The sequence below is a fragment of the Desmodus rotundus genome, chromosome 12, assembly GCF_022682495.2.
Source record: "Desmodus rotundus isolate HL8 chromosome 12, HLdesRot8A.1, whole genome shotgun sequence".
NCBI lineage: Eukaryota > Metazoa > Chordata > Mammalia > Chiroptera > Phyllostomidae > Desmodus > Desmodus rotundus.
This window is the reverse complement of record NC_071398.1, coordinates 51,957,840-51,983,978: the sequence shown is the minus strand read 5'-3', so window position 1 is coordinate 51,983,978 and position 26,139 is coordinate 51,957,840. Positions and strand designations below refer to the sequence as shown.

At 45.2% G+C, this 26,139-nt stretch overlaps 1 protein-coding gene across 2 annotated transcripts; it reads left to right on the top strand.

Annotated features, from left to right (window-relative positions):
* Positions 1-2,268: 2,268 nt before the first annotated feature.
* Positions 2,269-24,304, top strand: LOC112313920 (zinc finger protein 154-like). 2 transcript variants are annotated; one of them, XM_045203607.2, is made up of 4 exons: positions 2,269-2,335; positions 13,288-13,414; positions 20,587-20,713; positions 20,816-24,304. In XM_045203607.2, the coding sequence occupies exons 1-4, from the start codon at positions 2,303-2,305 to the stop codon at positions 21,981-21,983; spliced, it is 1,455 nt and encodes a 484-aa protein (XP_045059542.1). In that variant the 5' UTR covers positions 2,269-2,302; the 3' UTR covers positions 21,984-24,304. The 2 variants fall into 2 exon arrangements, with proteins under 2 accessions (XP_045059542.1, XP_045059541.1); XM_045203606.2 differs by having other exon boundaries at positions 20,587-24,304.
* The last annotated feature ends 1,835 nt before the right edge of the window (positions 24,305-26,139 follow it).

Below are 26,139 nucleotides of genomic sequence, written 5' to 3'. Positions count from 1 at the left end.
ACAGGGAAATGTTACTCTTGAAAGTCCCTAGTGTAGCCCCAGCTGGAGAGTGTGCACCTTTTGTCAACAGTGCTAAAAACTGTTATGTCCTTTGTCATAGATTGTTGCTGCATACAACGTGCCCCCTTATGTGGATCTGCAATTAAGTGTATTCCTAAACTCCCTACCATGCAGTCTAATGCTAAAATACATGCTCAACAGCAAAATGAATACTTCTATATGAAACTGATCTCATAGAAATCAGATAGTTTAAAACTAACAGTGGGGAATGATGAGGGACTCAAGAGTCGGACAATTTTAGTTGAAGGTAATAGTTAATAGGCCTGGTCGTTGATGCATGTAAAAAGCTATTGTTTCAGGAACAGCAGGTACAGTCCAAACTGACTCCAGAGACAAGACATTGGCCTCTGTGCTCCAGAAGACACCATATGCAATGAAGGTGGCATCCAAGCCATTGTGTTCCAGGGAGAGACAGCCCACTGCCCAGGACACAGATAAAGAAAATCACTGGTCAGCTGAAGAAAGAATGTTGGAGAAACTGCCAGACTCCAGATTTTATCTGATTAACTAACGTCTTTCCTGAATTCCAAATCCCTTACCTACATTTTGCCCCCTTATAAAAAAGGTTGGCTTGAAAGGAAAGGGAAGATGGTTTGTTAAGGGACAAACCCGCCATCTTCTCAGATCACTGGCCGTCTGAATAAAGACAGGTTCACCCCCTGTCTCTGCCTGTTGGGTCTGGTGGGTGTCAGGCAGCCTGAATACTGGCTTTTCCAATTTCAGAAGTACCAGGCCAGGGCCAGTACTTTCCTGTTCATTATAATATTTCATGTGATGAAAAAGAATTCTCAGCTAAATATAGGTCAACTTTCATCATAAACATGTATTTCTTTATTTACTCTAAATATAATTCTTGAATATTTCCTAATCTTACTGAATCGACAATGCCATACTAATCATCATCCCATCTATGTCTGTAACTCACCAGCTCTCTTTCATGATAACTACAATACCATTTTCACCCAAACAAAATACCGACAACTTTGTATTTACTTCTGCCAGTTTCTTAACAATTAATTTATCTTAATTGATATTGAAATTACAAGTAGATTCCCATTATTCATCATTTGAAAAATATTACTCATCATTTTTCATTTTCAAAGGTTTGTCCTATATTCCTGCGACACTTTTGTCATATGTGTGATGGGGAAACCAAGTTATTAGTCTGTTTCCCAGATTCGCTACCTTGGGCACACACCCATTTATTGCAGTGTGCTTTATTGAGCTCAGAGAATATATATTTTCATCAACAGAAAGGCAAGACCTCCCACAAGCAAAAGATTGCATGCAACTCAACGAAGCCTCAGATAATCGTGTACATTTTTTAATCAATTAAATATTTTTAAGTTAAGGTATGTATATTGTTATTTTTCACCTAATGTTATTACATATTTAATAGGACTACAAAATACAGTTCAGAAGAAACTAATTAGTGTCACTAGCTTTATTAGCATATTCACTCGGTTGGTCTCGAACTTTACATGCACTTTCCGGGCTGAATTCCTTTCTAGGCTGCAATTTGAGTTGGAGGCTTCTGATCACATCAGTGAGGAATCCAGTCACACTGCAGCCCAGGCAGAGATAAGACTTCTGGCTGCACTAGGCACAGGTGCACTTAAGTATCAGTGTATTATTTATTACATGTAATTTGCATCGTGGGTCCACCTGATACAGGATAGAGAGCATTAGGGACTAGGGCAAGGTCCCTAACCACAACTGGCCTGAGGGAGGCACGGGCTCCACGGCCTGAATCGAAGGTCCAACAGGCACATCAGACCCTTCCTCGCCCAAGAAATGATGTCTACCCAGGTGGCTATGGAGCGGATTTAGTATTCTCAGGGTATTCTTTGGGTGTAAACCCGCAAATCCACACCTGGAGTCAGCTCGGGAAATACAGGACCCCGGCCTTGGAGTGTGCAACGTACGCTACCCAGAAGGCAGGCATGGAGTATCACAGGGCTGAGTCAATTCAGACTCAGAAAAGGCGTTTCCCTGGGGCCCTACTGTAGGGCGGGACTTCCATCCGTCTCGCAGCGGGCATTTCCTCTCCTCTCATTTCCCTTATTACCCGCTCAGGGTCTCGTGGTCACAGGATGGAAAGGAGAAGGCGCTAGTGTGCTGCTCCCCACAGAAGCTGTGAGACCAAGTGCGCCGCCCCGGTGTCCGGCGTCAGGGTTGGGACAGTAACCCCCCAACACCCTGTTTGCCCACCGCTCCCGCCCCTCTCTGGCCACGGAGTCCGATGGCCACGACCGTGCTGAGGCACGCGGATGAGGTGAGTGTGAGGTCCCCAGGCCTTCCAGTCTGAGTGCAGGGCGCCTGTCACAGCCCGCAGCTTAGGCCCCTGCGTCTGTTCGTCGGTGACACGTGGTGTGAGGGGATTAGCAAGGGTGACGGGTCGAGGTGCCGCCTTTTAAACACGTGCAGGTTTTGTGGACCCCGAAAGGCCCACACACTTGCCCTCGGCCTTCCATCTGCTATAAACAGTCTGAGGCGGAGGGGGTGCACCTTCTTTCTGATGGTCCTGGGAGCTCGGGATGGTCGTGAACCAAGAGAGACACCGGCTGTGTCACGGTTTTGAAAGTCTGTTAGATCCTTCTGAAATAGAAAACGGACTGGAGTGGGGTGATGAGGACTCTGAGGCACAGGAAGAGAAGCCCCTGTCCAAGGTCACAGAACTGGTAAGTGTTAAGTAGCCGAGATGGCTAAGAAAGGACTCAGAGCCAGAAAAGTCCAATTAAGGGGTTTTATTCAAGCCCGGACACTGAGTTCAGGCTGGCTGGGTCTAAACGGAGGGCGGCCACAAGGGAAAGGGTAGAAGGGCTTTTAAGGTTCTATCAGACCTCCGTGCAGAGGGTGAGTCAGGAGGCCTGGGTATCTGAACAGGGGGGGGCTGATTCTGTAGAAAGCTGGGGGGAGAGGGGAGGGGCAGTGAAGATTCAACAGGTTTCCAGCTGGATGCCAGAGGCTATGCCTCGGTTGCTTCTGCTGTGGGGAATCTCGTGGTGAGGTATTTAGTTGGTGACGAGTATCTTCTTTGTTCCAGCAAAGACAGTGGCTTAGGTCCCTGTCCCAGTACGATCTAACGTCCCAGACTTTTTCTACATTATTTGGGGAAAGGAGTCGCCGAATTTCTTCAGTAACTACTTCAACGCTGATAAGGGTGGAAGAGTCATCTTTAGATCCTATCTAGGAGTCGAGCCTGGGCTAGTACAGGGTTCTGATCTTGCAAGTAGAAGATGGTTCTGACTGGTTTTTTGAGCTGCTCTAAACTGGATGATGTAGACTTCATAAGCGGGCTAAGTAGGCACGGGCCAAGTAGGAGTGGAAGAAGCATCATGAATAGGGAGCCCAAGAAGGGCAATAACCGGGTCATATTGGGAAGCCATGAGGTGGGGTCCCAAGACAGGGTGGAGGTCCTGATCTTAGATGCAGATTCAAGAATACTTCGAATGTTCTGCTGGACTTGCTCTGATTTGTTTATATAAAAACCACACTCTTCTTTAAGGTACAGGCATGTTCCTCCTGCCAAGTCAGCGAGGAGTTCGAGGGCCCTTTGGTTTTGTAGAGCTACCCCTGCTGGGGAGTCCAGCTGTTCCTGGAGAGCAGCTAGGGTTTCCCCCATCTTCGTTAGCGACTCAGCCGTGCCTTGGGAAATTTGGGGCTGTGTGCCTAGTGAGGTGCCCCCTGTTGCAGCCCCGGCAGTGGCACCGATTAAAGCTATTATGGGGGTTAATAGAGGTCCCCCCCTTTTAAAAAGGAGACCATTTCCCCTGAGGGGGAAAGGAAGTGAAATGTTTTCCTAAGCAAGGCTTACTTCTGGAAGTAGGTATCCTAGGGAGCATGGCCCTATCCTGTTTGGTAGTAGGGTCCAGTAGGCATGTGATCTGCAAATCCAGAATATTCCTGAGGGTGGGTATAACTCTGCAAATGTGTTGGGTTCGGAGTTGACTCTGTATGCAACCCTAATTCCCCACTATTCTAGCCCTTGAGCCACTAAAGATACTATAAGCGAAGTGTCTAGGATGGGGGTAGGATCTCCTACGACCATTTTTTTTTTTTATGTATTCAGCGAAAATGGATCTCCAATATTTTCCAAAGTGAAGAGCTATGTTTTGGTCTCAGTAGAGTGTGGGCATTTTGGGGATTCTGCTCTGCCGAGGAGGGGACTCATTTCTGAAGTAGTTTTGGTGGGCCTACCTATACAGTAAGCAGTGCTAGCGTTGGGGGTGTGCCAGTGAGAACAGCAGGTAGTGGGTGTCAGATGTAGAGGTAGGCCTGGGTGTGCTCATCATCTAGTAGGAATGGGCCATATTTTATGAGAGGGACATCTGAAGGAACAGAGAAGTTATACTGACACTGTTTTGGGTCGATGAAGCCAACTGGGGTTCCTGTGCTCCTTTGACTCTTGGTGCAGTAGGGATAGGTAGCTCCCAGATAATTAACGATATAAGAAAACACCGGGCCATGGGGAGGATGCCATTTGGGGGCAGGGCGCCCTGGCTCTAACATGGTCTTATATCTATTAAGAATCCAGGGGCCCCAAATGTGTGTGTGATTGTTGCTGACTCTGAGGTTACAAGAAATATTTCCCCAGTGGGATGCGGATAGGTGTTGGACATACCCCCAACTGTGGGCAGAGAGGCAAAGCCAGCAGGAGTAGTTAGTTTCAGGGATTGGGCAAAGTGAGGCACCAGGTCAAGGGGGGTTTAGACAAATCTAGGCAGAAGGATGGGGGAAAGGATAGTAGGAAGATGTCAATTAGGGCTAATTGAGCTCAAGCCATGTTTTAATCTGTTTTGGGGAATAATCCTGGAAATCCCCCTGGAGAAAAGCATCCCACAGAAAGGTAAGGAGGTCCTCTTCTGTCGTGATGGGAGTGGGGAGTTGAGCAAGGAGATCGAGGACAAGGGAGAAGAGTGTCTGGGGGTTTAATGGAGATGTTGGGGAATTCGGTGGAGAGAGAGAAGGAGTGGGGTTCATTAATCTTTAGAGGATATGTAAGTCTTCTAGAAATTGTAGGATTATGACAATGACAAGTCAGGAGGAAGTGAAGAACACATTCTAATATCAGGGGGTGCATAGGTATTTAATCACTTTGGTCTTCCTCTGGTCCTTGAGTGAATTAAAGGCGTATGGGGGTTAGGATGCTGGATCGGGACTGGGGGAGATTGGACTTTGAAGAGATGCTGGTATCTGGACTCACAGCAGGTGGTGAAGACTTTTTGAGCCTAGAAGAATGAATCCATTGACATAGTCCCTGTAATTTGGCAGCCGAGGGTGTGGTGAGGAGGACCTGATAGAGCCCTTCCCAAGGAGGGGAAAGGGGCTCCATTGATTCCAAGGGAGTTTTTAAAAGTACCCAATCCGCAGGCTCTAGGGGAGTAAGAGCCAATGTGTTGTTAGTTGGTTTGGGTAGTAATACCCTGTACACATGCTGCCACAGAAGCTGTCTTGTCAGGTCAAGGGTGGGGAGGTAATCTCCCAAGGGAGATGGAGAGCTAGGGAAGTTTCCTAGTAGGGAAGGTCTGCCGAAAATGAACTCAAAAGGGCTGAGGAACGTAGGGCTCTCAGGATAGCCCTCATTCTGGCTTGTGCCTGTGGGAGGAGAGAGATCCAGTCCATACAGAGCTCTAGAACTAGTTTGTTTAAGTGTGTTTCAAGACTAGAGTTGGTCTTTTCAACCTTGCTGTGGGGAATGTGGAGTTTCCATGGGATGTTCAGGGCTCTGGCTGTCTCCTGAGCAATTCGAGATATAAAGGCAGGGCCCTCACCTGACTGTAAAGTTGGCAAAGTGAAGCGGGAAATGATGGATTCGAGGACAGCTAACTTCAGCTGCCTTTTCTAAGGTGGTGGGGTAGGCCTTGACCCACCCCAAAAAGGTGTCTACCATTGTCAGCAGATATTTGTATTTTTTAATAGGGGGCATTTGGGTAAAGTCAATTTGCCAGTCCTGTCCTCGGACATGGCCTGCGGCTTAGTGGGTGGGAAAGGATGGGGGAGGTTTAAGTCTCCCTCGTGTAGGAGTTTGTGTGCATATCAGGCATTGCTGAGTGAGGTTTGGAGAAGGGAGGAAAGTTGATGGCATGCAGAGAGGCTGGAATCCTACATGGAGGGCCTTGTGGAAATGAGAGAGGAATTCTTCTCTTTGGTTTAGAGGAAGTATTAATCGCCCTCCCCCACATTGGTGAGCCACTCATCTTCCCGGGCTGCCCCTTGGTGTACAAGTTTAATTTCTTCGAGGGTGTGTCTTGGTGTTAGAGTAGAGAGAGCTAAGAGTTGGTATTTAGGGGCCAGAAGGGTGGCTGCTTATTTAGCATTTTTGTCTGCTCACTCATTCCGAGTGAGATGGCAGATGTGTCACCCTGGTGTCCTTTGCAATGAATGACTTTGCTATTTCAGAAGTTTGCTGTGCTGCTAAGGGGAATTTAGAGATGAGATGACAGGGATTCTTTGGATGTGAGGACACCCCTCTCTGCCCACATGGAGGCATGTGAGTGTAAGATATGGTAGGCATATCTGGAGTCAGTGTATATGTTGATTTTTCTGTCCTTTGCTAGGCTGAGGGCTCAAATTAAGGCTATGAGCTCAGCTTGTGAGGACATCCCTGGTGGATCGAGGCTAGTCTCAACGACTTGGGTGGAGGGTACAAGAGCATATCCAGCCCTGTGCTGACTCACGTTCATGAATGAGCTCCCATGTATGAACCAGGTATCTTCTGGGGAAGAGAGAGGCAATTCAGAAATATGTGGAAAAGTCGAAATGAAGGTTGACAGGAACTCAGTGCAGGAATGTTCCTCTCCCGTGTTTTCTGGAAGGCAGGGAAGTGTAGCAGGGTTTATGGTGGTGCATCTAGCTCCTTTTACTTGGGATGCCTGGAGTAAAGTTAGGAATAATTGCTGTAGCCCTGAGGGATGCAGAAATTTTTCTGCCTGTTTGGCAATGAAGCTGCTATTGTGTGGGGGAAGTGGGCAATTATAGGTTGAGATTAGGTAAGTTCTTGGGCCCCTGTCACAAGTATTGCTGCCGCAGCTGGGGCCCTCAGGCTCGTAGGCCGACCTTGAGCTGTAGGGTCCAGCTGTTGAGATAAGTAAGCAATTACTTTAAGGTCAGGTCCTGATTTTTGTCCCAAACAACCCTAAGGCTACTCCTGGCCTTTCGTCTGTATACAGGATAAAAGGCTTTTCTAGGTTACGGAGGGTGAGAGCCAGAGCTTCCATTAGGGCTTTCTTCAGCTCCTCAACCCGGTCCAGCGGACTGACCTGTTTGGTGGCAGGGGCTCATTTAGTGGGCCCTTGGCAGCATCATACAGTGCTTTACCTATGAGGCCAAAGTTGAGGATCCAGATTCTAAAATAGCCAGCCAATCCAAGGAAGGAAAGGAGGTCTTGTTTAATTGTAGGAATTGGCATGGAGGCAATGAGGGTCTTACAGTCAGGGGTGCTCGCTCTGTGTTCAGGGGATACTACAGTAAATCCTAGATCTATTACTGATGATTTGGATAGTTGGGCCTTATTGGGGGAAACTCGGTAACCTAACTGTCCTAAGTGATTCAGGAGTTGGGCCATGTGTCTGCGAGTCTTTCAGGGTCGGGCTGCAGAGTAGGAGATCATCGACATGTCGTAGGAGGGTTCATGGGGAGAGATCAGTGGCTTTAAGGTCCCTAGCCAAGGCTTACCCAAAAAGGTGGGGACTGTCTCAAACTCCTTGGGGTAACACTGTCTAAATAAGTTGTTGGGAGATGTGGCTATCAGGGTCAGTTCAAGTGAATGCTAAGAGACTTTGAGAGTTAGGGTATAAAGGAATGGGGGAAATGCATCTTTGAGGCTGAGGACAGAGTAATAGGTAGTTTGGAGGACGAAGAGAAAGAATAGTACAGGTTAGGGACTACTGCGTGGAGGGGAGTAACAGCCTGGATGATGGTGTGTAAGTCCTGGACTAAATGATAAGCTCCATTAGGCTTTTGGACTGGGAGAATGGGGGTGTCATATGGGGAGTTTGTAGGTCCCAGTCATCCTACATAAAGGAGGTGGCTTGTGATGAGCTATATTCCTTGTAGGGCCTCTCATGCTAGGGGTTACTGAGGCCACACTGGAAAGTGGAATGATCTTGGAGGGAGATCCAAACCAGAGGTTGGTGTTTAGCTATAATGGGCAGATCAGTGTTCCAAATTATAGGATGTACTTCTGTGGCTGAGAGGGGTAGTGACTTGTGAGATTTGGAAGTAGCTAGAGAGAGCAAAAAGAGCCCCTGAGGATTGGGAGAAGAAGGAATGAGTATTTGAGCTTTAAATGTGGCTAGGATTCTCTCCCTAGAATTGGTGTCAGGCAGCGAGGGAGTATTAAGAAGGAGTGTGTGAAGGAATGTCCAAGAACATGTCTGAGGGGAAGTGGCCAGGGGGTGAGAAATTATACCACTGACCCCAACAATAGAAACTGAGGAACGAACAGGTCTTCCAGAATATTCTGGAAGAGCAGAGTACCTGGCCTCTGTGTCTATTAGAAAGGATACTAGCTTACCTGCTTTGTGGCAGAGATGGTTGTGGGGCCTATGGCAGCTCCCAGGCACCCTCAGTCTTCTGCTGGTAACTCTAGAAGGTCTGGAGTTAGCAGCAGAAGACCTTCAAAACCAGAGGTCCGATCCAAGTGAGTAACCTACATCCCCTGGCCTTGAGAAGCCTGGGGAGAGTCGGACTCCAATAGCCCTCTAGTTTACAGAGAGGACAAGGCCCTGGTGGAGGCCAAGGCTGTGGGTGGCACCTTGCCCAGGGCCCTGGCTTGCTAAATTTAAAGCAAACCCCCGGGGAGGTTTTCCTTTCCCTTTGCATTTTCTGTTGGGCGGCCATCGGGGGTCTTTCAGTGTCCAGGCTAGGAGCTGATGAGCCTGATGGTGGGACTTGGCCTTTGCCTCCTCTTTTCCCCTCTCTTTCTGTGCTTGTTCCTCGTCTCTTTTGTTAAAGACCTTAAAGGCCAGGATCGTTAGTTCAGTTCGTCCAGTCTGGGGGCTAGCATCAAGCTTTTGAAGCTTTCTCCTTATGTCTAGGGCTGACTGCGAGACAAAGTGCGTACGGAGAAGTAGGCTGCCTTCCGGGGAGTCTGGGTTTAAGTCAGTGAACCGTTGGATGGTGTCCCAGAGACTGAACAGAAAGGCTGCAGGGTTTCCATCCAATCCTTGCGTAATTTCCTTCAGTTTGTCGTAATCGACTGCCTTATGTGCCGAGGATTCCAGCGATCAGGCAGGTGATCATATGACTACAAGTCCGAGTCCGTCTGCCTGGTCTCCCCTCCTGATACCACCCCCCCTCCCCCCCGGTCAGCTGCTTCATGCGGGATGGCAGTAGCGTGCACTGCTCTATGATGGTTTTGTCTGTTCAAAGTGTCTGCATGGGCCTGAGCCACTAACTGAGCTCATTCCTTCTCCTCCTTTTCCTCCGGGGACAGGCAAGTGCAGAGAACAATGTAGAGATCCCTCCAAGTAAGGTCATAAGAACCAGGAAGGTATTCAGATTCCTTAATAAAGCACGTAGGCTCAGAGGAGCAGGATCCTAATTTTTGTTCGACCTGAGAGAGATCGGAGAGGGAGAAAGGGACATGGACTCGAATTGGACCCTGGGGCCTAGCGACTTCCCCAAGGGGGCACATGAAGCACGTCCCAGGGGGTGGAGGCTCACCCTGGGACCGTGTTTGGTGGGGTGAAGGAAGGGAATAACTGGGACCTAGATGAGTAGAGGAACGGGGGGAAGGTGGCAGAGGGTCGGGTTTAGGGGCCTGGGGGAGCCACAGGGAGGGGGTGCAACAGGAGCAGAGGGTAAGGGTGATCAGCAGGATGGAAAGGAGGGTCAGTAGGGTCCGAGTGTGAGACTCGGGTAGACGTCTGGAGCTGGAGAAGTAGGACTGGGTGAGTGGAACAGGGTTGACAAAGGGTGGGGCGCCTGCGCAGGTCAAAAAACACCTGAATATAGGGTTTGCCCCTCCCCTTGCCCATGCGATGACAGGATTGTCAAGATAAGTAAGAATTTGAGGGTCAAAGGACTCATTTTAAGGCCAAATGGACCTGTTGTCTAATTTATATTGAGGCCAGGCAATATTACAATAGAAAATGAGCCTCTTCGGTCAGATTTTGGATTTTAGGTTTTATTTCTTAAAGTTGTGAAGCAGACATCCTAGGGGAGTATCTTGTGGAGGGCGGGATAGAGAAGCCCCCATGCTGGAGATAAAGGTAAGGAAGATGAGTGGTCCTTGCACCACGGACCACTGAGGGGGCGTCCCTCTGACTCATTCTCCTTGCAGGCCCCAGACCTGCATTGAGCTCAGACCCACATTGAGCTCGGACCCGCAGGCAACTCCCTACTTGGCTCCAAGATTTTCTGGAATGCTTTCCCAGACGACAGTGCAGAAAAGGGTGAGCCAGAAAGGAACAGAGTTTTATTTCCTTCCCGTGAGATATTCACGGTGTTGATGTGATGGCCGGACAAGTGGGTCTCCCCGAGTTATTGACCTGGCTCCCAGGTCTGCAAACCTCACCAAGACGGGGCTAGGAGGTTACCCAGGGAAGAGATTCTGCTCCCTGCTGCTGCTCTAGTCCCAAGCCTCAGGAGGCTGGAGGTGATGTCCCAGGTTTCAACACCAAAATGTTAGGTAACTGAGGTGGCTAAGAAAGGACCTGGAGCCAAAAAAGTCCAATTAAGGGCTTTTATTCAAGGTGGGAGACAGATCTGGCAGGCTGGGTCTGAACTGAGCGCAGCCATAAGGGACAGGGTTGAAGGGCTTTTAAAGTTGTAGCAGACCTCCCCAGGGGAGGGTCAGTCACCCGGCTGATCTGCTCCAGGTGTCCTGGGTATCTGATCAGGCAGGGCTGATTCTGTAGAAAATTGGAGGGAAAGGGGAGGGGCAGTGAGGATTCAACCGGTTTCCAGCAGGAAGCCAGCGGCTTTGCCTCAGTTGCTTCTGATGTGGGGAATCTCGAGGTCAGGTATTGAGCTGGTGACTTATACCTTCTTTGTTTCAGCATAAGTGACTGCTTAGGTCCCTGTCCCAGTACGTTCTAACAGAAAGTGGCCGCACTGAGGAGAAGGTCACCAGGCTGGGCCGAGATACAGCTGAGACCTGCTGACCAGGAGCTGAAGGGTGGTGGATTGCTTCTTCCCATAGGTGCTGAAGTTGAAAATCATTATCATACTGGACAAAGAAGGACAGGATGTACCTGTCCCTTCTTGGTGGTGGCATTACCTTACAGTGCCCAAAGACTCATCCCTTGTTAATTTTTCAGCTTTCAAATGAGGAGACCCTGGGGGTACCCCAATCCTGAGTGCAGGTCCCAGGGAATATCAAGGTGCTCCTGTTTCTGGTGTCAGCGTAAGAAATATTCAAACTGTAGAGACATTTTTAAATGTTTATTTAAGCCAAACTGAGGATGATTTCCAGGAAACAAAATCTCAACAGAGTGCGAAAATGCTTTGGAAGATGGCAGTTTTACCACTTGTTTATACATCAGAATACAAAAGGAAGGCTCATAGGTCGGAACTGCATATCCATTGGCGACAAGGTGGGGAGATGAGAGAAAACAAAGCAGGAAAATTCCTGATAGTAAATAAAAGATGAAAATGCGTGGACAGAATTCTTTTATGTTACTGGATATAAGATAGTTAATATTTAATTAATTAACACAATAACAGCACTGAGGGGTTTTTTTTGGTCTCTGCTCAGATGCAGTGTTTGTGCCCTGGGGGGTAGGAAAGAAGGAAATTATCCTGACGTAGCAAAGGTGTGTTCACATAGTGCAAAAGTACAAATGTCGTTTCAGTTAAGGTGGTAATTGACCTTCCTCAGGGAAGATACAGACCTAGGACATGACTCCGTATCATGACTGACTTTCAGTTAGAACGTTTTAATTTCAAACTGCATATAGGGGTAATATCAGTGTCTTAATTTGTAGGGCCATAAGGAAGGACTCCACCAAGCATAAAGGTCAGATTTATTTTGTGCCCCCTGCCATTTTTCTGTTTTGGGGGTTTTTTTAGTCCACACAGGCAGCCAAAGCAAGCATTTAAGGCAGGTTGTCTGGGAAGGGACACCTGCATCTGCTTGGAGATGCCACAGAGCCGGGAGTGCGTCCCTCAGGTCTCTTTCCTTATGTTAAAAACATGGCACAAGGGATTCAAAAGTCAGACTTGAAAGAGGCCAAATGATAATTTGGGTATGTATTAGGGAGATAATGAGGCATTTGCATAAGAGACAAGAGTTGGTCTCTCCTGGGTTTAAACAGTCTCCATCCAGTTGCCTAGTGGAGAACAGTATGGGGGTTAATGGAGGAGGCAGGGGGCCCTGGACCAGGTGAGTTCTATGACCCAGAGGAGAGCTGATGGACCCGCGTTAGGCCTCAGAGGTAGGAAAAAAAGTTGGATTTTTGGTCCATCTTTTTTTTTATTTTTTATTTTTTCCCATTACCGTTTATCTCCCTCATCTTCCACCTCCATCCATATGCCACCCTTTACATTTTTTAAGAAGTGCAAGTATAGTTTCAGATTTTGCAGTTGCAGGAAGAAAGGAAAGGGTTCAAAACCACCTCAGTGATTTTGGTCCCAGCAGCTGAAGCAGTGGAGGCTCCATCCACTGGGCTGGGGAAGATGGTGGTAGGTTAATATTCTTTGGGAATATCAGAAGGTGCTTTTGGTTCACATTTTTATCAGTTACAAACAGCAGTGAGTAGAAACATCTTTTGAGCAGGTAACACATGCAGCTGGAAATCTGTGGAAGGGTGGAGGATGGAGTCATGCAAAAGTGGTGGATCTTTTGTGCAGGAGGGTGGGGGGGGCAGAGCTGAGGGAGTGAACTGGGTTGGAAGCTATGAAACAGGGAGAGATCACACGGTGTGTGCACAGCTAGAGGAAGTATGAGCTGATGGGCCTGGGTTCTTGGTGTTTGGATTTAAGGGTGAAACCTAAGCCCATGTATGGCTATGTTTTTGAGGCATGATCTGAGAGACTATGGCCCTGAGTTTAGATGTCATTCAACTGCCCCACTTCCTCTCATCCTGCCTGCCTTTGCTGAGGAAGATGTGAGAGATGAATGAGACTGTGACGAGACAGCAGGCAGCTCTGTCACCAAGTGCCGTGTCTTCTCTGTACGGGCTTATGGGTAGGGTCCATGCGTGGGGTTGGGCATGGGGATGACTAGAGTATGGGGTCTCAGACAGACTGTTCTAGATCCATTTGTATTAATTCTGACAGGTTATTGTGACCTTTGAGGATGTCGCCGTGTACCTGTCCAGGACAGAATGGCTTCTCCTGGATGAAGCTCAGAGACGCCTGTACCTCAGTGTGATGCTGGAGAACTATGCTCTCATATCATCGCTGGGTAAGACACCAACTCTCCTACACACTCTTCTTTCTCCTGCCTGTACCAGTCTTTCCTCAGGGTTGCAGTTTGCTTCTTCTATCCGAAGCTCTAAGGGTCCTGACCAGCTTGTGTTCAGGGAGAGATGGACAGCAGCAGCTGGTCTTAGACTTACCACTGAACATATCTGCAGGGGTGACTTTTTTTTTTTTTTTGGCTCATTGCCCCAAATTTTAATAAGCTAACTCACAGTTTCAAAAAAATAGACCATCCATCTCTCCAGTAACCTGGACAAGGCTTTGCATGTGCCCTGTCCCTTCTTTCCTCAGGGGATGCTCCATCCTCCCATGTGGACTGCGGGCACTCTTCACTTCCCCAGTGTTCTGGGTCGACCCTGGACTTGGCAGGGCTGGTTTGCTTGCACTGCCCCCTACTCTCCCCGCTGCCCCCACACCTGCTGTACAGAACCCTCACAGGGAAGAATCTGACCTCAGTAGTGTTGCCAGAAGCCTATTAAATTGTGCATCGATTAGTGGGAAAAAGCATTTTTTATATTCTCGAACATTTCTACAAGTGTATATAATTTTTATCCTCACTGCAAAATGTTCTTATTGTTTGTGAGAGAAAGAAGGGAGGAGAAGGACAAATACCAATGTGAGAGAGGAGCATTGATCAGACTCCTCCTGTACGTGTTTGTAGGAGGGGATCGAACCCGCAACCTGCACTTGTGCCCTGCCCAGGAGTCAGACCCACAACCTTTTGGTGCACAGGACATGGCTCTAACTAACGGAGCCCCTCGGCCAGCACTGGCTAGAATACTGTGCATGTATTTATTAGTTCTGTTTTCTCAAGAGCGTTTTCAAACTTCAGTAATTCCTTTTGCTTTCAAAATGGATGACCTTAATTCTTGTTGGAAGGTGAATATTCAAGGTCTCTAGTGGTTGCCTTGTGTTTTCTGCTTTCAGATCTTACATTGTTTGGTTACGTACTTAGGTGCTCTGTGGCTGGTTACATAGTAATTATAGTTGTTATTGTCCTGCTCTCTTTGGTGTTATTTGCCTGGAATATTTTTTACGTCTCTTTATTTTCAGCATATTTGTGTCCATAAAGATTTAGTGAGTCCCTTGGAGTCAGCATATTTTTTGTCTTTGCGACTTCATTTTTGGAACACAAGATAAGCCCAAGCAGTTCTTTATTTATTTATTTCTATGAACTTTTTTATTTTTATTTTTTTAAAGCTTTTATTTATTTATTTTTAGAGAGAGGGGAAGGGAGGGAGAAAGAGAGGGAGAGAAACATCAAAGTGTCGTTGCCTCTCACACGGCCCCTCCTGGGGACCTGACTGGCAACCAAGACATGTGCCCTGACTGGGAATCCAGCTGGCAACTCTTTGATTTGTAGGCCCGCGCTCAATCCACTGAGCCACACCAGCCAGGACTGAATTTTTATAAGTTTTCCCTCGAAACAAACTGGTGCCTTTGGCCAGGACACACGATCTTGTATGCTTCTGGGTCTTGTGTTTTTTATCGCTTCACCTACTTGTATCTTTGATCGGAGAATTTCTCGAAGAACCTGCTGTTGCTGCCTTGTCATGTTTTCTGCCTCTTTTGTAGTTTCCTTTTTGTCGTCTTCTTTTTTTTACTATTTAAAAAACCATTTATTGTGCCATCCACATATACTCTACAAAATTAAAAACAACAACAAAAAATACAAAATCCTGGTAATAAAAAGTTCAAGCATTGTAAAAAGTTGTAGAATAAGAAATTTGCTCCCATATGCCCGGGTCATTCTCACTGGTCCCATTATTGGCAATTTCTTGTGTATCCACCATAATTCAGTAAGTGGGGTCCATAAAATTCAATCTTATAAAACATTGAGTCATGTTGTTACAAGGGTAATAAAAAACAAAATATGGTCTAATTCTATAAAAAGTACCAACAGGAAGATAGCGAAATGTTTCCTGGCGCAGCCCACCTTATACTGAGCTGAGACTGATCGCCAGGTGACCCCTCCCTAACCTGTGAGGCAGACAGCCCACCGCTCCCACCCCTGTTTCAGAAAATGGGGTTCAGACAGAGGATAGGAGTCAGTTGTGTAACACCCCAACCCACATTATTGCAAGGTATGTGTTTATATGGGTGTGGGTGGGAATGTATTTCCATTTTTTAAAAAAAAATTTATTGATTATGCTATCACAGTGGTCCCATTTTCCCCCCCTTTATTCCCCTTTGCCCTGAACCCTGCCCCACCAGCATTCCCCCACTTTAGCTCATGTCCATGGGCCATACATATAAGTTCTTTGGCTTCTCCATTTCCAGTACTATTCTTAACCTCTTCCTATTGTGTACCTACCATTTATGCTTCTTATTCCCTGTGCCTTTCCCTCCTTCTTCCCCCTCCCTCTCCCCACATGTAACCCTCCACATGATCTCCATTTCTGTGGTTCTGTCCCTGTTCTAGTTGTTTGCTTAGTTTGTTTTTGTTTTCTTAGGTTCTATTGTTGATAGTTGTGAGTTTGTTGTCATTTTACTGTTCCTATTTTTTATCTTCTTCTTTTTCATAGATAAGTCCCTTTAAAAATTCATATAATAAGGACTTGGTGATGATGAATTCCTTTACCTTGACCTTATCTGAGAAGCACTTTATTTGCCCTTCCATTCTAAATGATGGCTTTGCTGGATAGAGTAATCTGGGATGTAGGTCCTTGCCTTTCGTGACTTGGAATACTTCTTTCCAGCTCCTTCTTACCTATAAGGTTTCTTTTGAGAAATCAACTGATAGTCTTATGGGAACTCCCTTGTAGGTAACTGTCTCCTTTTCTCTTACTGCTTCTAAGATTCTCTCCTTATCTTTGATCTTGGATAATGTAATTATGATGTGCCTTAGTGTGTGCCTCCTTGGGTCTAGCTTCTTTGGGACTCTCTGAGTTTCCTGGACTTCCTGGAAGTCTATTTCCTTTGCCAGATTGGGGAAGTTCTCCTTCATTATTTGTTCAAATAAGTTTTCAGTTTCTTGCTGTTCCTCTTCCCCTTTTGGTAGACCTATGATTCAGATTTTGGAACATTTAAAGTTGTCCTGGAGTTCCTCATTTTTTTGAAGTGCCTCTTATCATTTTTTTGAATTCTTGCTTCTTTATTCTGTTCTGGGTGAATGTTTATATCTTCCTTCTGCTCCAAATCATTTATTTGATTCCTGGTTCCTTCCCTTCACTGTTCCTTCCATGTATATTTTTCTTTGTTTCACTTTGTATAGCCTTCACTTCTTCCTCTATTTTGTGACCATACTCAAAACATTTCTGTGAGCATCCTGATCACCAGTGTTTTGAACCGTGCATCTGATAGGCAGGCTGTGTCTTCATCCTCTACTTCTATTTTGGGACTTTTGATCTATTGTCTCATCTGGGCCACATTTCTTTGTCTTGACGCACTTGTTACATTGTAAGGGATGGAGTCTTAGGAATTCACCAGGGTGGGTCAACCCACATCCATGCCTTGTGGTGCTGCATGTTGGGGAGGGGCCAGAGAGGGAACAATGCCTCTTGCTCAGCTCAGAGGCTTTCAGTCACTTACCCCACTTTCCACAGGCTAATCAGGCCCTTTTGGTGCTGATTTCTGGGTGGGTGGTGGGTTTGTGTACATTCTAGGACCCCGTGGGTCTCTCCAAAGAAGTCTCCTGTGAGGCTGGCAGTTTCTCCTGCTGTGGTAACTCCCACAGGTTTTTACAGTAAGAGGTTTGAGGTTTATTTCCCCACAATGGAACCCTGGGTTTGCATGATATGTTTTGCTCCTCAGTTGTTCCTCCTGGGTTCCTCCTGCTTTGTTGCAGGTCCTCTCCACCCCAGCTGCCCGTCTCTGCCCCTCCTACCAGTCTGGATGAGTGTTTCTTCTTTAACTTCTTGGTTGTCAGACTTACATATAGTTCGATTTTCTGGCAGTTCTGGTTGTTTTTTGTTAAGTTTGTTGTCCTTCTTTCGGTTGTGTGAGGAGGCAAAGTACATCTACCTATGCTTCCATCTTGGCTGGAACTCCCCCTTTTTGGCTTCTTATATCACTGTCTTTTTTGGGGGGGGTGTGATTTGATTCCTTTTTTGTTTGTGTACCCATTACACAAGATTGTGCTTGTGGTTTGTTTTTTATTGGACTTACATAAAACTCATGCTCTCAACAGTTCATTGTAACCTGAAAACAGCTTTACTGCGTGCAAAAATGTTACACTTTGACTCTCTGCCCCACCACTCCTTTATATGTATTGATGTCACACCTCACAGCATTTTATATTGTGTATCCATGCACAGATATTGTCACCATTGTTATTCTTAATACACTTTACTTTTATCCTATACAGTAGAGTTAAATAAACTACAGTCCGCCAACGAACTGTCTTAGTATTGTGAACCGATGGCATCCCGGCCTTACCGGAGAGTTTTACACTTTCCCACGGTTTCCTGCTTCTGTGTAGTTTGTCTTTATTTCAGCTGCAAGATCTTTTTTTTTTTTTTTTTTTTTTTTTTTTGGCATATCTAGAAGTCATGATGAGTGGAAATTAACTTCTTCACGTTTTCTGTTTCTGGGAAAGTTTTTTCTTGTTATTTCTGAGGAAGAGGTTTTGGGATAAAGTATTATGCTTTGCAGATGTTTCCTTTTAGTGACTTGAAGACACCATTTGAGTATCTCCAAGGCTGCAAGGTTTCTTCAGAGAAATCTATTGCTGGCCTTATGGGAGTACAGTCCTTTCATGGGGAGTTTCTAATGTCTTTGGTATTTCAAACATTTTTTTGCTTTTGATTTCCGACGCTCTTATTATAATATGGTCATGCTGAAATCCTATTTGCATTGAATATGTACAGGGATGTGGGAGGATCTAGAACATGGCTATTTACATTTTTTTCATATTTTGAAATCAATCTTTAGCTTACATTTTTAAAAAGATTTTATTTATTCATTGTTAGAGAATGGGGAAAGGGAAGAGAAAGAGAGGAAGAGAAACATCAATGTGTGGTTGCCTCTAGCATGTCCCCTACTGGGGGACTGGCCTGCAACCCAGGCACGTTCCCTAACCAGGAATGGAACCAACGACCCCTTTTTCGCAGGCTGGTGCTCGATCCATTGAGCCATACCAGCCAGGGCCCATTTTTCTCTCTCTCATTTTCTCTCTTTTCCCTTCTCTGGGACCCCGTGGATTCTCTGTGGTTTTCCAAAGTGCACAAAGGCTGTCCTCACATTTATTTTTGTTTACATGGAGGATTTTAAATCACCTGCCTCTGAGGTGATGCATTCATTTCACTCCTTGACCATGTGTGCTTCTGAAACACTTTTGCATTTTTCATTTTATTTATTACATTCTTCAACTTCAAATCTCTGCTTCACTCTTTTCTATGACTCTGTCTCTCTAATCCTCATGTTTTGTTCCCATATTTGTTTGTTCATTATGTTGACTTCCATGTGTATTTGCTTGTACTTCACTGATTTTTTTTATAAATGATTATTTGGATTATTTTTTTGCAATTTATATACCTCCATATTTTGGTTTAATTCACTTTAACATTGTGATGTTCCTTTTGTGATTTTTTTTTCATATTTCCCTTTAAGTTAGTGTCGATGTCTGATATTTGATAAAAGAGTTACTTTTTTGGACTTCTGGAACCAATTCCATTTAGAGGAGTAGTTTTATCTGCATATGCACACAAGGGTGCTTGCTAGGTGGTGTGTTGTGTTTTGGGCTGGTGAGAAGCTTCCCTTCCCATTCTTCTTGCTTCCCTATGACCAAGGTCAGCATTGTGGAGATTGAAGGGCTCTTCGTAAGCCAAGGCTGCAGCCTTCCAAATATTTAGTGATCTCTTGTACTTTTTTTGTGGCACAAAACAGGCCACTAGAGTCAACGGTAGCACAGACGCAGTTTGTCCGAGAAATTCTTACTCTTGTGTTTTGAATCCATCCCTGTTTGCAGAGCCGGTCATTCCTGCTATTCTTTTGCACAGCCCGATGTATTATGTTCCTACTTGTAGCTCTTTGAAATAACAGGTCTCTTAAGCCTCTTCCCCTTTCCTGAACGAATGCTGTTTAACATGGATAAATGTCTAAATTCTTGAAGGGGTTTGAATACTTGTATTTTTTATTCTGCCATCTTGCTATGGTCACTCATGTAGATCTTTAACTTTTGCTTTTTTGGTGCAGAGTTGTTCTATGACAGTGTGGTTATCCGCCTCTTCTGCTTTCTCTGTGGAGTTGTATCATCAGTACTCCACGTAATTGCTCAGTGGTGAGGGACGCGGAAGACTCCTTTGTGTGTCACAAGAGGAACAGGCACCAAGCCATGACAGGATGGGCTCACAGGGCTTCTGGCAGGTGGGGTGTATTTGACTCCAAGGCTTGGTTAAAACAGAATGAGGAACTCATTCAGTGAATTGAGTGCCACCTTTGAACCAAGGGGTCCCTGGTTCTATTCCCAGTCAGGGCACCTGCCTGTGTTGCTCCGGGTCCCCAGTGGGGGACGTGGGAGAGGCAACCACACATTAGTGTTTCTCTCCCTCTCTTTCTCCTTCCCTTCCCCCATCTCTAGAGATAAATAAGTAAAATCTTTAAAAAAAGAAACGTAATGAGGAACATGTGCTCTTAAATGTGTTTTATCACCATTGTCAGTGACCACACTTTGATGCACTTGTCCTTTCCCAGTGTTGGCACCTTACCAGTGTGTTACTTTAAATAATTTTCCTTCACATTCTCCACTTCTAGACATGGGTAATCTCTGCCTCTCTAACCTCTGCAGCACAGCACATTCTCTGAGGAGTGATTTTGGTGTGCTCTCCCATTGTGATCAGTGCCTGTTGCACCTCGGAGTGTGCACGTATTTCTATACAAACTGTCACAGCATCTGTTCTGCTGTAGTTTCTTTGGGGCACATTCATGTCCTCTACACAGCCTTCCAACACAAGCAGGAAGGGTTTTGTGGGCAGCTCCTAAGAAAGGAATAACTTGTAAAGCCAGCCTCTCTTCCTTAAGTTCCCCCACATCCTAGTACCCTTCGATTTATGAGTTGCCCATTATTACAGATCTGAGGGGCCTTTTTTGAGTCTCTCATTTCTCTTGGAAATCATCCCATAGTATCATGCCAGAGGTTACCAGTGTGTATTAGTGAGGAGAAAACCCCCTCCCTGTAGGTCGGTATGGATTTCACTAGCTTTTGTTTTTCCTCAGGTTGCTGCTGTGGAGCAGAGGATGGGGAGGCACCCACTGAATGGAATGTTTCTGAAAGAGTCTCAGAGGATAAGAATCTGAAGTCAGCAGTGTCTTCCCAGAAGAGCCACCCGTGTGAGAGTTGTGGGTACGTCTTGAGAGATATATTCCTCTTGCTTGGCCAGCAGGGAACCCAACAGGACGCAACACTGCTGAGGTGTGGGGCATGTGCAAAACCATTTTATTTTAGTGCACGGAGTCACCAGCTCCAGGAGCAGGACACAACGCAGAATGGCTCCATAAACAGTGTGGACAGGTTCTCACTTGAAAACAGCTGCAATTTCCATGTGTCCAGGGATCCTTGTAATTCTCGTCAGGCTGGAAAATGCTTCCTCAACAGTTCCAGACATTGTGAGCAACTGGCTGCTTACTCCATGCCTAGGGAAAATGAAATCTCTAAGTCTAGAATGACTCTTCAAACTAAAAAAGATTACATCCCAAGAGAATGCAAGAAAGCCGTTGGCTGCGATGACACACTTGTTGAGGGCCAGAGCTTCCTTACTGGAAGTCAGTGTTTTGTGTGTTGTGAATGTGGGAAATCTTTTACCAGGATTTCTGCCCTCCATGGTCATCAGAGAGTTCACACTGGAGAAAGGCCTTATAAGTGTGGTGAATGTGGGAAATCTTTCACCAGTAGTTCTGACCTGCGTATACATGAGAGAGTTCACCCCGGAGAAAGGCCTTATCAGCGCAATGAATGTAGGAAATCTTTCAAGCTTAAAGATAACTTTAATTCTCATCAGAGAATACACACCGGAAAAAAGCCTTACAAGTGTGGTGAATGTGGGAAGTCTTATCCCAGTGGCTGGGGCCTCCGGAATCATCACAGAGTTCACACAGGAGAAAGGCCTTTTAAGTGTGATGAATGTGGGAAATGTTTTATGCAGACCATAACCCTCCGTCGTCATCAGAGAGTTCACTCAACAGAAAGGCCTTTTAAATGTGGCGATTGTAGCAAATGTTTTACCAATAGCTTTCAGCTTCGTGAACATCACAGAGCTCACACCGGAGAAAGGCCCTATAGGTGCCGTGAATGTGGGAAATCCTTTACCCGCAGCTCGTCCCTTCATCACCATCACAGAGTCCACATAGAAGAAAGGCCTTATAAGTGCAGCGAATGTGGAAAATCCTTTATTCGTAGCTCTGACCTTCGTCTACACCACAGAGTCCACACTGGAGAAAGGCCTTATGAGTGCAGTCAGTGCGGAAAATCTTTTAGCTATAGCTCTGCCTTCCATCGTCATCAGAGAGTTCACACTGGAGAAAGGCCTTATAAGTGTGGTGAATGTGGGAAATCTTTTACCCTTAGCTTTTGCCTCCGTCGTCATCAGAAAGTTCATACTCAAGTAAACCCTTAAAATGTGATGAATGCAGAAATCTTTTATCAGCAGCTCTGAACTTCGTCTGCATCGCAGAGTCCGCACTGGAGAAAGGCCACGTGAGTGCAGTGAACACGGACCATCCTGTACGTGAAGCTCTGCCCTCCGCTTTCATCAAAGTGTTCGCACTGGATAAAGTACTCATGAGCGCACTGAATGGGAAATCCTTTTTGTGTACCGCTCACCTCAATTCCCATCAAGTTGTTCACACCTAGAAGCACTTAATGGTGTGGTGAATGTGGGAAATCTCTTATCTGTTGCATTAACTAACATGTTATCAGGGACTATGTACAGGAGCAAAGTTTTATGGCTGCAGGGAATGTGAGAAATGTTTTACCAGTAGCCTTCCTTTTCCTTGGAGACTTCACGTTGGAGAAAGGCCTCATGAGTGCAGTGAAAGTGGGAGTCCTTTTTCTGTAGCTGTCCCCTCGGTTGTCATCAGAGAGTCACCCTGGAGAATAGCCTCATGCCTGCAGTGATTTGGGAAATGTTTTTCTTGTATCACTGATTTCCATTAGTATGATAGAGTTTATGGTGCAGAAATGCAATTTGGGTGATGTGAACATGAGACATATTTGAACTGTCGCCATTCCCTTCATTGTCATTAGAGAATTCACAATGTCCAAGTTCTTATAACTTAAGGAAAATTGGGAAATGTTTTATTATCTATCTGTTGCCTTTGTTATCTTCTGAGAAGTCACACAGGAGAAATGTTTTTATATACAGGCAATGTGAGAATTTTTTTTATGGCACAATCCCCCATTATATTCCCAGTTTCACTCAGTACAGGGAGTGTGGGAAAATGTGTTTTGATTGTTTTTCCTTTCTTATCAGAGAATTTACACAGGAGATAGGTTGTATGATGACAAGAAACGTGAGAGATCTTTCACCTCATTTCCTTAGGCGTGTTCATCGTAGTCACACTGGGGAAAGGCTTCCAGCATGAAGTGAACATGGGACATCTTTAGCCATGAGACTTTACCCTTCTGACGTTGGATGGTTCTCTTTATAAAATGTTAGACTGTAGGAAATGTGTTTTTTTTCTTTTTCAGTGCAATGACACTGAAGGAAACTTTCTGAAAATGTCTGGGTTTAATTTTATATGTTCACAGTGTGAAGATGTCTCATAAGTTTAATATTTACATTTTGAAGTAACTAACAAATTATGATCTAAACTAATCGTGCCTTTACGCATTCATAGTTATAGTGTACGAGGGTTGCATCCTCCCACTCTAACAAAATCTTGACTGGTTTAATTTTTATAATTTTAGCTTTTTTCATATACATTTCATGTTCTTTTTGCTCTCATTGCATTTTCTGTAAAGATTTATGAAGAGCATTTTCAGAAGGGTATGTTATGAGGATTTGTTTTTAGTGTATTCTGTGCTCACATACTTTACGTATTTTTTATAATTTTGGGCTACTGGCCTTTAAAGAAAAGGAGAGTGAAACAAGAAAGATCTGTGTTGTCGTGTCACCCACTTTCACTCCTTGAATAACAAGTAAGTTTTGTTTCATTGAATGATGAAACATTGTTTTTAGTAGTGGAAATCATATCCAAATCATTTGGATTTTTTTTTCTTTTGCTGTATACAATGTAATAGGAACATATACACTTTAAAGAATAATCTGCATTATTAATACACTTGATAATTCTGTAAATTCAAACATTAAATAATATAATAATTTTTGCTTTTTAGTTTTTAGCTCTTTCTGTGCCTAGCATGTGGGGTTGCTGGGCTGCAGCCAGACCTGAAGGTGCACCAGGTGGTATGAGGGTCAATGGGTGTTTGTTGAGTCCGAAAGCCCTCCCGGAAGCCAAAGGCAAGAAAACAGTGATTAGCCTCCCCATATCTTGGCCATGCAACCTGAGTTTAAATCTTAGATTATTGACCATAGATATTGTTACAGGAAATTGAATCACCATATAAACCTCAGTATTTTCATATGTAAATGAAGTTACAAAGCCACCTTTCCTGGGTTGTGTGGCACAGTGGATGGAATGTGGTCCTGCAAACTGAAAGGTCATGTGTTCAATTCCTGGTCAGGGCACAAGCCTGTGTTTTGGTCCAGTCTCCAAGTTAGGGGAGTGGGAGACGCAAACAATTAATGGTTTTGCACTTCAGTATTTCTCTCCCTCTCTTTTTCCCTTCTGTACCCTCTCTAAAAAACAGAGAATAAAACGTTTTTAAGAAAGAGAAGCCTTTATACCTGAATGTAAGTTTTCCAGGGCCTGTTTTTGACCATTATTATTTTTTCAATCCTAACAGCACCAGGAATTAGTAACTGGTATATTTCTGGGGAAAATAAGATGAAGAGGGGGAAGGGGTTTTTCCAAGGTCACAGGGCAGACAGTTGTCAGATTGAAGTGGCCGGATTCAAGCATGTGAGTCTGGCTCCAGAGCTGGGGACAATCTCCACCATAGCACACGAGGCCCTCAGCACAAGGCAGGAGGACAGCGAAGGCCAGAGACATGAGAAACTAAGCTAGCTGCTGTTTTCATGGTTTTAATTAACATGACTTTCCTACATTTTTCTGATGTCTTAGGATGCTTAGCATCTGCCTCACACTCTTCATGGGAACCCTATCTGTAGTTTCCAGTTGTCTCCTCAGGGGAAACTACTTTCAGCCTTAGCTGCATTTTGCCTACTTCCTTTTTGAGCTGAGCACACACCTCAGACTAATGAGACCCCAGTGACTCACGGCTGTTTTTTTCTGCACATTCATTGAACTTTTGCATGAAAGGCTAGAATATTATGCACTGTGGTGAATATTATCCACTCCTTTTGACACTTCAAGTATATTTTTACTTATCACTGACATCCTCCCTGCAGTATTGGGAACAGCTGGATATGATACCTGGCATCTATTCAGAAGTGATACTGGAGACCTACTGTATTGTTATCTACTTAGTGGAGTGTTCACTTCTTCACACAGCAAATGTTCCTGTTGATCCTGTACTCCGTGGGTGTCCAGCTTGTGGCCCGCAGGCCGCATGCAGCCCAGGATGGCTATGAATGCGGGCCAACACAAAATCATAGATTTACTTAAAACGAGAATTTTTTGTGATTACATGTCACAATGTTTTTAATATGTGGCCCAAGACAACTCTTCTTCTAGTTTAGACCAGGGCCACCAAAAAGTTTGACGCCCCAGCTACTCTGTTAAGTACTGACTGGATGAGGAATTGAGGCTCTGCATGTGTTCCCCGCAGCCCTGACCGTGTTCAGCCACCACATTCCCCTTTCCACCCTCCCCGTGTCTGCACCAGAGATATTTATTTAGGCACAAGTCCTGGACAAAGTGAGATTCCTTTCCTGGTTGCTCAAGACAGGCCAGTCAGCCAAATCAGGTTGGGTCTGTCTGCATGGCCGTATTAGCATTGTTATGGCTGATTGCTTTTACTGAGAACAGGATGAGTGTGCAGCATCCTTGGTGATGTTTGCAATCTGATCTTATGATATGCTCCTAACAACACAATCCATCTGAAGTGACCTGGTGGCATGCGTGGACACTGAAAATTGACCTCTTTCTCCTTATTTCGCCCTCCCTGCTGTCAGTAGAATGCCTTGGATTAGTGCTGAATCTCTAAAGCCCCTCTAAGTGCTACCAATTATCCATTTTCCACATGGAGCAGCAGCCCTTGTAAGTTACCTAGGACTTGAGAATTAATTTGCTGTCATTGCATTTCCATGGTAACCTATCACTTGTCATAAGTAAAATTGATTTTCCTAGTTATTGAAGATATACAGGTGCACTTTTTAGGGTGTACTGTGTACAAGAAAAATTGTGTAGGTCGTGTTCAAGGGAACAGTAACCATGGGCACAGCTACATCCCCTAAGCAGAGCTCAGGTGTCAGGTCATCTGCAGGTGCAGTTGAGTCTCCTCCTACTGAACTCAGATCAGCCCTGCCCCTCAGCTTAAATTCATTCACATGCTTGTTTATAATGCTGCTTGTATTTTACAGCCTCTTATCGACATGTTTTTCAAGTGTGTCCTGGTGTGTCACCAAATCCTACAGCAAGTTTTTATTTTTTTTACATATATTTTATTAATTATTTCATTACAGGTGTTCCAATTATTCCACTTTAACACACTGCATCCAGGACCCCTCCCATCCAGCAACGCCCACC